This window comes from Condylura cristata, unplaced genomic scaffold, assembly GCF_000260355.1.
Source record: "Condylura cristata isolate star-nosed mole 26May11 unplaced genomic scaffold, ConCri1.0 scaffold00005, whole genome shotgun sequence".
Lineage (NCBI taxonomy): Eukaryota > Metazoa > Chordata > Mammalia > Eulipotyphla > Talpidae > Condylura > Condylura cristata.
In genome coordinates, this window is record NW_004567106.1 from 48277527 (window position 1) to 48289686 (window position 12160).

The following is a 12160-nucleotide window of genomic DNA, read 5'->3' on the forward strand; positions in this document are numbered from 1 at the left end:
CCTTTTCCAGCCTTTTCCAGGATGAACACAATGGAGGATATTTTCAAACCAGTTAACAGTAGGGTACCAAACACAACTGAATCTTGGAAGGTCAGAAAATTAAGACGGAATGAAACCACCCCACTTGTCCAGTTGTAAGATACCAATTGTCATTTAGTGCATTTTACCTTCAGTTTTCTTATTTCAGCTCAGTGGGGAAGGGAGGGAGATGGTTGGCTGTCTCTTAGATAGTTAACTGACTCAAGGATCCATGCTTTTTAACCTACCAAACTCCAAATAAAACCAAAACTCCTAAAGAATGTGACTAACATATTTTCCAGGCTCAGATGAGGTATCTGTTATATCTATTTGAGTCCCAGATGGGTTAGGAATTCAGGCACCTTAACAAATATAAATGTATTCCAAATTGTCTCCAAAAGGCATTTCCCCAAAATGTTTTATGAAATTTACAGTTCTTCTTAATTTATAGTGATTTATTGGACTGGGTGGTATTCTTCTGGAACAGTTTCATAATTTTTTGAACTGGCATATCTAACAATATTAAATTAGAATAGCTAACAATATTCCAAAACTTTGATGCTTGCAAAATAAATAAATACATAAAACCCAGATATAAATACCATAAAGAGCAGAACAATTGATTTTTATGAGCGCAAGTGTCTCCTATAGGCAGGGCTGGCATTTGTGGCATCTTCTTCAACAGGCCACACACTCAAGGGCGACAAAAGCCCTTGTCCCTCCATTTACCCAGTGGCAAGAGAAGCACGGCATTCATTCCTCATACCTGGAAAGACTACTCTAAGAATGCTGGCATTGTGAGGAATTTTGGTTTTCTTAAAATGAAATGCCACACAGGGCCCTCCCTGGTGGTGCAGTGGGCTAAAGCACAGCATTGCAAGCCAGCCGCAGCCGCCTCAATGCGAATTCAATCCCCAGCCCTGGAGGTGATCTACATGGCACAGCAGACCTCTCCTGACCTGCCCACTGCTCCCCTCAGCAGTGCACTTCATTAATCTGCCTGTCCTGCTCTTCTCTCTGTCTCTGATGAATCCTCTCACCACCCCTGCCCCTCTGGCCTGAACCCCAGTTCCATATGCATAAATAAATAAATCTTAAAAAAAAACAAAAGAGTAATGCCACATAAAAGTATCAGTACTTTTGTAAAGCGAAAGGTGTGGAGCAACACCGAGAAATGTACACGCTGGGAACATGAGAGCTCAGGCCCTGGTATCACAGTCCTGACTACAAATCCGGTACTGTGCTTACTAGCTGGGTTACTTCAGGCAAGTTCTTTGCCTCTCTGTCCCTTTATACATAAAACTGAGCCAGTGGTTTCTGCTTTGTGGTTTGTTGGGAGGATGAGGGACATGACAAATGCAAAGTACTTACACAGTTCCTTACCCAGAGTAAGCACCCAGCAAAAGGTGGCCAGCCTTATCAGTATAGCTTTGCATAAATTATGTTTTATGTTTGGAAAGAAGTTTATCATAGAACTTAAGTCCACCTGAAGGTTGACATGATAAAATAAGGATCCAGTTTCAATTCTATTTCACCAGAGTTTTCACGATTTAAAATCAAGGTCACAGATTTTATCCCCCTTTAAAAAGATAAAGACATTTCTGGTCCTAAACCACATGCTCTAAATAAATCTTTGTCAACTAATTAGTAAACATGCAGCACACAACCCTTCAGGCATTGATAACAAATGGATGAAGCCATAAAATCTGCACATAAAGTCAAAAAGCCAGCTGAAGTGTGCAACCCACAGGCAGTAGGTCGATTGTGTTACACCCACAGGTGAAAAACCACAGGCATATAGTGCATATAGTGACACTGTGGCTAGTGCAGAAAACTCAAAGCAAACTCATTTGCTGAGGTAGCAAGTGGTCTGGTCCTCACAGCAGCAATGTGTCTCCAATAACAATGGATTTGCACAGAGGATACCACTGTGTGACAACTCTCAATGGCCACAGTTATGGGGAGGTAGTCAGAGAGGGGTGACTAAATCACTTGGGATTTGACATATGAAGTGATTTTATTAGTTCAATGTTTTGGGGTGAACTATGACACGCCCCTAAAAGATAATATTGAGGTCCTAACTGTTTATACTTCAGAATGTGAACTTACTTGGAAATGGATCTTGATGGAACGAATGGACCCTAATTCAATATGACTGTGTTCTTATAAAAACAATAAAGATACAGTGAAAGATAAATAACTGAAAGTCATGTGAAAATGAAGACAGAGAGGGAGAGAGAGATATGCTTCTACATGCTAGAGATTGACAGATTGCCAGCAACTGAGGAGAGAGGCATGATCAAGTTCTCCCTCACTGCTCTCTGAAGGAGCCAACCTGCTCACAACTTGATCTAGGACTTTCAGCCTCCAGAACTGTGATAAAATGAACTTTCTGTTATTTAAGCCTCCCTAATGATTAGACTTTGTTAGGGGAACCCTAGAAATCTAATTTCTGAAGGATGAGGGAAATTGCTTAAACATCTCTTCCCTCATTCTTGTTAATTCTAATTGATTTACATTAAAACTATCTCTATTTTCTAAGAACAAATCAATCTTCTGGAGATAGAGAAGTGTTCGAGTTTTTGGAGAAGTTACTCTATACAGTGGCCAATCCACCAAACTCAAACTGGTTTATTCTCTGATTCACAATTGTAATTCCAGTGAAGGCGATTGGTGATTTGTGGGCTCACTTGCCGCGAGTCTATATAGATTATTCTGCTTTGCAAAAACTTTCATAAACTCAACCCACCCTACTCTCTTATACTACCCATGTACAGTAGCATTCACCAGATATGAATCCTGGGTGCCCCTGCACCTGCCCCATTTCCCTCCACATGCGTGCGTCTTACATGTACACTTTCAGGACGAGGTCATCTTTTGTCTCTCCGGTCAGCAGATCAGCAATGCTAAGAACTGCACAGCCAAAGGGTCGCCGGTACTGGACACTACAAGCATTCTTTTTTTCTCCTGCCCCCATTCGACCTGTCAATTAAAAAGCAAATAACTCATGGAGCAATCTGAATAGTACTTTATAAACAGATACAGCATTTGAAGATAAACCATTCATATATAACTGGACAACTGGGAGGACTCAGGTTTGGGTCAACAGCAGAGGCTGTTTCAATCTGGAACCTTCCCCAACCACCTCCCTGTATGACCTTGGGTACATCATTTAAATTCTGTGTATTACCTACTCTCTATAAAGTATTAAGACTGGAGCTGATATCACAGATGGGGACCCCTCACAAAGGATTTATGAAGACACACCAGAAATTTCAGTAATGGTACTTCTTTGTTCCGTATTTTAAAAACCATTTCAGAATTTACTATGAAAGGAAACAGTTTGAGATTCCCCGAGGGAAGAAAGCAGTTCAACAAATGAGCAAGGCTGTTAGGTTGACTATAATCAGATCACTGCAACTTCCTGGGATGGTTTTAACTCTTACATGGTTTCAACTTGTATAACTTGCTATGTATTTTTAAGGATGCAATTAAGAATACTGTTTGAATTTGTTTTTTTGCTCTTTAATTATCACTATTATTTTTGAAGCAGAAATATAACAAGTGAATGTGATGAAAAATAATGGAAAGCAATGTGCAAATCTGTCTGCAGATACTTAGCATCAAGTTGTTTCCAACTCAGTGGAATTCTCCTGTAGCATGCCCAGATGTCTCGAGCTCTTCCAAAATCCAATGTTAAATAGATGTAACTATTAGTACAGCTTACATTCATTGATAATAAAGGGAAACTAACCCCTACAATATATTAGTTTCAAAGAAATGCTTATAAATAGCAGCAGCCCCCAAACCTCTCATTTTACCAGTTAGAATAAAAGTGAAAACTGGCCAAAATCAGTCAGCTACAGTTTAGATGTCCAAAATGCAAGATTTTCAAATATCATGTTTTCATAATATGGTCCTTTAAAATGACTAAATTTCAAATGTACATTTAACAAGTTTTACTGACAAGTTCTTTATAATGTCATATTTGAATTTTATCAACAAATCGTACTTTTACTTATAGAATTGATTTAAACAAATTTGAAGTTTTAAAGGTCACATAAAGTTTAATGAGGTCACTCAGTAAGTAGGAAAAAGGCAGTTTATCTTTACTTTAAATGTTATTATAGATTGGTTTTACGATGAAATATATAATCATGCATTATCAAAATCATGATTTAAAAGACAATTATCTCTTACTAAAATAATTTCATTTTAATGTAAGATGCAAAGTAATTAGTAATTTCAGAAAGGAGTATTGCTGAGTTACTTAACCTCATAAAACAAGTTCATCAGTTAACAAAAACAAATCAGAAACTCCAACGAGTATTGCCTAGCCACCAGGCAGTTCCACTTTCCCGGGTGCACACAAGGCACAGAACATGCACATGAACTCCATTTTCTTTTACCCTTTCTGCTAGGACACCAGAGAAAGTAAAACTACTGTGGGTGCTTGGGGAGAACTGCTGAAATACAGGAGATGCTGGAGTATTCTGCTGCCAAAACCTGAAATGACTGGGGAGGTTTCCGTTACTCTCTTCGACAACCACAGCACAACTCCCAAACCTCAACACCACACACTTCCTAGACACTGACGTTAAGTTCTCTTTCCTGGCTCTATGGACACCACAGCTCTGGATACTAAATCTTTGGCCTAATTACTGTGCTGAGAAGATGATTTGGTGCCAGCTGTGGTGTTCCCAACTCTAGGATTAAATAGGCATCCACAGTTCAGGTCAGATTTCTAGGAAAGTTCTCTAAGCAAGGGGAGAAAGAAGATAGGAATGAAGAAAGGTCAAAATATTTAGCAATCTACTATAAGTCAAAAGGAGAAACATGGAGCTTGTAGAAAGAAATTAAGTAGAATGGGCAGGAATGTATGATATTACTTTCTCTTTTGGGCCCTCTCCTTTCCAGTCGAAGATCCAGACTTAAATTACTAGATGTTCCTGCTCACAACACTGAGAGTCAGTGTGCCCTTTTCCCACTGAACAAGTACAAGGAACATTCTAGAAAAAATAACTGTCTAATAAAAAAGGGGATTCACCTCTTAATCTTTCTTAGAATATCTTCCCTTAAATCTTGTTTCTCCTCAGTCTCAAAATGTTGAACCTCTAAATATAATCATTATGCAAGTTTTTGAAATAATGTTGGGGAAACATTAATTTGATCAAAGCTGGGGATGGAGGGAGGGGAAGAGGTAATTTCTAATATGCAATAGTCATTGTATCAAGATAATAATCATAAAAATCTTACTAAAGAATATAACCATTAGTCAAACACTATGTGTTTGGAAAGTTGTCCCAGAGCATGACTAGTATTGAAGTGGCTTTCATGGTAAATATCTTGTGAGTGGAAGACAGATACTCAGACCACAGGCCAAAAGGAGACACAGTCACTCTCAGGTATTTCTACCACCAAAAAATCCGGCAGATGTCAAAAAAATCTACAGTGATTTGCTTTTTCTCTTCATATTGTAAAAGATTACATTCAAATTTTAGCAATGTTCACATGAAAATATTCAAAATCACATTTTAAACAATTGATATTACAATCTATATTTAAAAAAGAAACACTAAGAATTGCATAATATACTGTACCTCTGCCATCTGGGAACAGAGTCTTTACCTCATAAATATACAGTGGTATGCAGTTTGTCCAATATTTTAAAAGATTCTTTCCAATTTTTCCTCACATATTTATTTATAAAAAGGAAATTAAAACAAAACCAAAAATTGCTAAGTTTTTTCGTTCTATGTCTGCTACTCCACAATAGAAAAACAGCATTACATGAAAATTATTTTCTGGACAGATTTTATGAGAAAGAAATCTATAGAAAATTTATATTGGAATGACAACATGTTTTACAGTCTCTCTCAAAGCCAAATGTGATTATCATGTACATGAAATAAAAGGCAATGAAAAAGAGATCACCATGCAGGACTGCACCACAGGGTGTGACCAGCTACTGCGCTGCACAAATAATGCAGCACAGTGAGTGAAGTAGGAACTGATTCCAGTTACACTGGTTAGCTTTCATGGAAAAATGGTACAGATTATACGATCCCTCAATTTACCTCGTTGCTGAGACATAAAATGCCTGCTTTTAGAGTCACTTATGAGTAAAAAAGCACTGAACATATTTTCTTCTGTTGTGCAAGTCTATGGCAGAACATCCAAAGAGTTCTGCAAATGTTAATAAACATTACACGATATAAATGTATCCATAGTCAAATCAAATTTGGGAAAAGCTGGGGTCAACAAAGATAGACACTTTTTGTTTTCCTCTGTAGGGCTTCTCCCATACTTTAATAATCTCATGATATTATTATAAGTGAAAAATATATGTTAAGTATTTCATGATGCTCTCATTGTAGCATCTCTGTAATAATGTTTGGCAGGATTGTACAATATGAAAAATGCAAACTGGTGTAAGGTTTTCATAAGCTTCTAAGAAAACCAGTTTCTCAATGTTTATTTTATGCTGTCAACAGACATGATAATCTTAAAAAGATAAATAACAAAATTTTAAACAAATATCTTTAGGGAGTCCAATAAAATAAAATGAAACACTACATATTATCTAATGATGTACATGGGAAGAGAAAAACACCCACACATGGTGGTGAAGAAGTTGTATGACTTTGCAGAAACCGGGGAACAATTCCCAATGTTTGGGTTTCATTGATTCAAGTCTGGGTTTGATTTCTTTCTGGCCCAGATAACAAACAGCCACAGCTATCCAGAGAGCTCTCAGTGCTTCTGCCCCAAGGTGGTGTCCTCGTCACACTGATGAGTGTGGTACCTACCGATTCGGATTATGTGCACGATGATATAGATGTCCCTTCTTAGCTCACTGCTACCCAAATCCTACCAAGAAAACAAAGTCTGGTTACGTTGAAACACATAATTTATGTGGAAACATTTAAAGGTCACAACACACCATTTTCAAAAATAACAGAAGACCAAGACGAACACAGAAGTTCTTAATGGAATTTCTGTAGCAGAACCATAATTCAAAATCTGTTCTAAAAATGCCATTAAAACCCACTTGATTTGATGACAAGTAATACCTAATAGAAAAGCCAATTTTTATTTCAATCTCTCATCACTCCTTTAAACATTTATTAGGCATATACGAAATATAAGGCTGCATGCTGAGCCCCATCACCACTGTAATTTGGGCAAATAGCATAATAGACTCTAATTATATATATGTATATATGTATATATGTATATATAAAACTAATAATGTTATAAATTATAATTTCATATAATTACATTTCATAATTTTATGTAATTATCATTTATATCTAAAATAACAAAGGTGTCACTGTGAATGGTGGTATTCATAATTCTGGGCATTATTGTAATTTGTGTGTTTTTTACAAAGTTTAAGCAGATTCACTATTTTCCTTCTCCATAATTTATTCCTCTTAAATAATACAATTAGAAGATTCCATCTCATGGATAAAACAATATTCACTTACCACAAAAAGAGAGCAATGCCGTTCTGGTTTATCTGGGGCTTTTGGAAGTCCATTTCTATTCAGCCTCAAGAAAAATCTCTCACTACAAAAGAAAATAAAGTTTAGTGTTTTGAAAATCATTTAATATTTAAGGATTTGCCAATCTCTAAGTCTAAGATGAATAGGCACAGAGAATTGGTTGTTTTAAACCACTTTTTTAGTTGCTCTTCATCCTGAAAGTTGAGCTGTCTGTAAAGAAAGTCATTCATTTAACAATGAAAATCATATAAATTAGAAGAATACCTATGACAAAAACATTTGCTTAATTTCTGGAAAAAAATGGCAACAGAGTAACTTGGAAAGCACAAAGCAAATATATATATATATATATATATATATGCAAACAAAATATAATTTTTAAAAGAAACAGGTTTCCATACCAGTGTTGTTATTGTTAGCATTTTGATAGTAGAAGTAAGTGCACAGAAGAATTATCACCTAATGTATTCCATGCATTTGTACCTAATTCATGTGTTTAGTTATATTATTTAACGACATAAAGGAACAACATCATCAGAGTGCTAACCATCCATTAGAAGGCTTAATATTTTATGCTCTTGCAAGTTTATAATCCAAAACATAGTGTCCAAGAAATGAAACTCGAATTTTCTTTGATCCATAAAGGAATATATGACCTCAATCCATCCATAGTACTTCTATTTGAAAATACAGTACCATCTAGATTTAATGCAAGCAATACCATTCAGTCACTAATAAAAGTCCACAGAAATTTGTAGACAGGATTTAGATCCAAAGTAATGTGTTACACTATTGATCTTTTTTAAAAATAAAATCATTATAAATCCTAGAAAAATTAATCCAACTACCATGAACATATGAATCTCAGTAATCTGGTGCAATGATAAAATCAAATGATTGGCTCCCTGAGGTAAAGGACACACGGCAATATTCATAGAGACAGATATTAACACAAGATATGGGAATGTTAGTGGTAACTTCAGCCCAGAGGACAAGCAGAGAAAGGGGCTGTCAGGCATGTATGAAAGACTCAGAACCAACCAATCTCTATGCATATTCATCTTAGTCTTAAAAAATGCCTCTGTCATCTAAAATCTCCCTATCCCATTCAGGCGGAAGAATGAGATCCATAGTCAGGTCTCTAAGGAAGCATATAGATTTGTATTTATGGCTATTTTGGAACATTTTTACTCTATTCTGTGATCTGAATCTAGACAGATATATTTAACAGATTCAGCTACTCAGTTTATCTCATCCTTTTCTTACATAATGTCTATTCCTGACCAGTCATCTGAGGAAGGGCAGCCAATCCACATATCTATGGGATCATTTCCACATCTATTACCTGTGCTTTTTGCAAAGAAGGTGGCTGATGAGATATGAATGAAGAAATATAAATTGCTGTATGGATTCTCAAATGGAGTTAAAGTTCCAAGATGATATTCCAAAGTGGAGGCTGACAAGGACAGACAACTAAGGATGCAGAATTAATCTTAGTTGTTTACTATGGTTCAAGGAAACGGATTACACACTTTCCTCACAGGGGAAAAAAAAATCACTATTATTTCAAATTTAAGATATGTATTCCCAAATACATTTGGGAATAAAGGAATTACACTTGTGATATTTAGGTAATCATTGTTTTGAGAATTCACCATTTGACTAGCATACGAAGGACTCCGTATGGATCAACTTACTATGATCTTAAAACACTTACACTGCTCTTCTATTCATTTGATAGATGGCAGAACTAAGTTTTGCCTTAAGTTCAGTCATAAGTTGTTGAGTAAGGAATTTATGCCATGTATTATATCAAAACTTCTCTCCTTCATTTGAATGCTGTAAGGTAAATTCTCTGCTCTATAGAAACATTGAACAAATACTTCTTGAATATTGAGAAAAGAAACATTTATTTGCCTAGGACACCCATGTGACTCAGGCAGCATGGTCCAGAGAGCTCAGAAAAACACTCTTTCTGCTCTTTCTGGACTGAATAATAATGAAAAAAGCAACAACAGTGACTTAGGAAGTTTCAAAGCAATCTGTGGTGTGAAATTTTTCCTTGGTAGTTTATTCATTGAAACCTACCTAGAAATAGTTGTGTAAAGAATTTTTTTTAGAGATTTACTTATGCATACAGAACTGGGGGACAGGCCAGAAGTGCAGGGGTTGTGAGAGGATTCACCACACACAGAGCGGGGAGCAGAACAGGCTGACTAATAAAGTACACTGCTGAGGGGAGCAGCGGGCGGGTCAGGAGAGGTTTGCTGCACCATGTGGTCACCTCTGGGGCAGGGATCAAACTCATGTGGAAGTGGCTTTAGGTTCTTAGTGCTGTGCTTTAGCCCACTGCACCAGCAGGGAGGGCTCAAGAATACATTTTAAACAGCAACAACAAAATTCCAAAAAGATTCACATTGTAAAACCTCCTGAGGTTTGATACTGATTCTTGCTCTTAATCATCAGTCACCCACTAATGTATAATGTTTTCTGATTACATTTTAGCCCTAAACACAAGCAATTTTTTCCCCTTTTGTATCATGGACAGTATGCTCAATTTAGTATTTTTTGAGGTTTTTTTTAATCACAAAATATTTGAAACAAACTTCACATTACATTCTATTAGGTCAGTCTAAAATAATGAAAATATGATTAATATACAAAAGTCAGCAAGGCATTCTATATATTAAAAACCTAAGACTATATAAAATAGTACTCCAAATTCTCAAGTTTCATCAATGCTGATTTAAAAAAATGTTTTCTAAGGTATTCTATTTCAGAAAGAGATCCCTTTTTCTCTGCCACTATTAAAATTTTATTAGTTTAGACAGAATCCTAATTATACATTATACTATATCACAGTGTACTTCAGGAAGAATATCAGTATGCATGAAGCCAATGACATATCCCTTAGCTTAAGCACATCTTAAGGGAGAGATAAAAATAGACTGAAGATGGGTACTGTGGACAAAGAAGTCATGTGCAATTTTTTAAAAAACTGAAAAAAAATAGGTGGTATTAGCATAGATGGTTTGGTGAAGGGTTAGCAGCAAATTTGCACATACAGAGGAGTAAAAATATGATCCCAAATTAAAAGTTTTAAATTTTAGGAAAAGGAAAAAAAAGTTTGTGGCCAATTTTTAAAACACACTAAGTGAATAACCTAGTGACATGGAGCTATTATACAAATTCAGTCAATTTACTTTCACTTTGGTGATACAGCAGCTACTTAGTAAGCAAAGAAAGAACACTGCATTTGAAAATTTTGGATTGCAAAGATCTACACATACTCTCATGAATTTGACAAATATTAAAATACATGCCATCTAGGTCGAAGGAAAAACTGAGTAAGTGGATGATGTTTCATTTTGGCACATCTTCTAAAATTCTCTCACTTAAATTTTAGTGGCCATCTATAAACACATTTTTGACTCTCAATTGTCAAAAGGTGACATAAATTCTCAGAAAATAAGGCTAGTTTTCAAGAATTTAAAACTCCCTTTTAGGAGATGGACACACCCCCATAACATCATTTGCTTTTTTCCTAAACATAAAAGATTTGTGTGTTCCTTTCTATTCCATTATGAGCAACTCAAGTACAGCCCATGACTATTAACCTTTCTGTCCCCAGCTGCATAGCCAATTGGTACTTCCTTACGACAAAATCCAACAAAATCCAAATAACTTGAAGTTTTAACTCCTTCCTAAATGTCCTTCTCTTCCCCATTAATGTCATTTACTCTGGGGTGAAAAACTGCATGGAACAATCAATTGTGCCTCACCATGGATGTGGGATTCACCTAAATAACTACATAACACCTTTAGATTGAAGATTATGGCACTTTACCCCTGCTCTCCACACACACTTTATAGTTTTAATATACTGAACACAGAATAGCAGATCATCTAAAATGAAATAACATGTTCTCACATGAGAATAAGGCCTCCATCATTAAAGAATGAACTAGCAAAGAGAACGTTGCTAGAAGCATTAAAAAAGTGACCTCTTCCCTTTTCCTGGCCATTGCTGAAAGTACCAGCAACCAAAATGAAGTTCAATTCCTTTGTCATTTCTGACTGAAGAAATAATTTTAAGGGCATTCAATGCAACTATTCATATCTGTAAGAAGATTATGTCTCCCCTCTTTCCAAAGAGCTGAGACAGAAGAACAACGTCTGATCCATGCCAATCTGGAAGGATGGTGAAGTTCAGGTTATGTGAGGACACTACAAAGGGCAATAAATTGGCCGAGTAGCCAGGTTTACAGGAAGAAATGTATCATCTACCCTGAATGAGGGCAGCAGAAGAAAGTAAAAGGCAGAACCACTTATGTGGGCATTCACCCCAGCAAGATGGGCATTATTAAAGTAAAACTGAACAAAGACCACACTAGAACACAAAGCCAAATCTTACCAAGTAGAAAAAGAAAAGGTCAAATACACAGAAGACACAATTGAGAAAATGCAGTAAGAACATAATCTTACATACAGCATTTATGAAAAATTGCTAAAATGAAGTAAAATGGGGGGGGGGAGATGTGATATTATTATGAGCAAAGAAAAACTTTGACTTCCCCTCATACTGACATGTTCTTCCAGGGGAAATTTTCCTTCAGGAGAAATTTCGTGGCATA

At 36.1% G+C, this 12160-nt stretch overlaps 1 protein-coding gene across 1 annotated transcript in view; it reads right to left on the bottom strand.

The window, feature by feature from the left end:
- Positions 1–12160, bottom strand: part of DOCK4 (dedicator of cytokinesis 4) — a 203777-nt gene that overhangs the window by 154603 nt on the left and 37014 nt on the right. Inside the window, exons 8-10 of the mRNA XM_004677162.2 lie at positions 7509–7590; positions 6828–6888; positions 2868–3000 (exon numbers count right to left, since the gene is read on the bottom strand). Coding sequence (XP_004677219.1) covers positions 2868–3000; positions 6828–6888; positions 7509–7590 — 276 coding nt within the window. The remainder of the gene's footprint in view (positions 1–2867; positions 3001–6827; positions 6889–7508; positions 7591–12160) is intronic.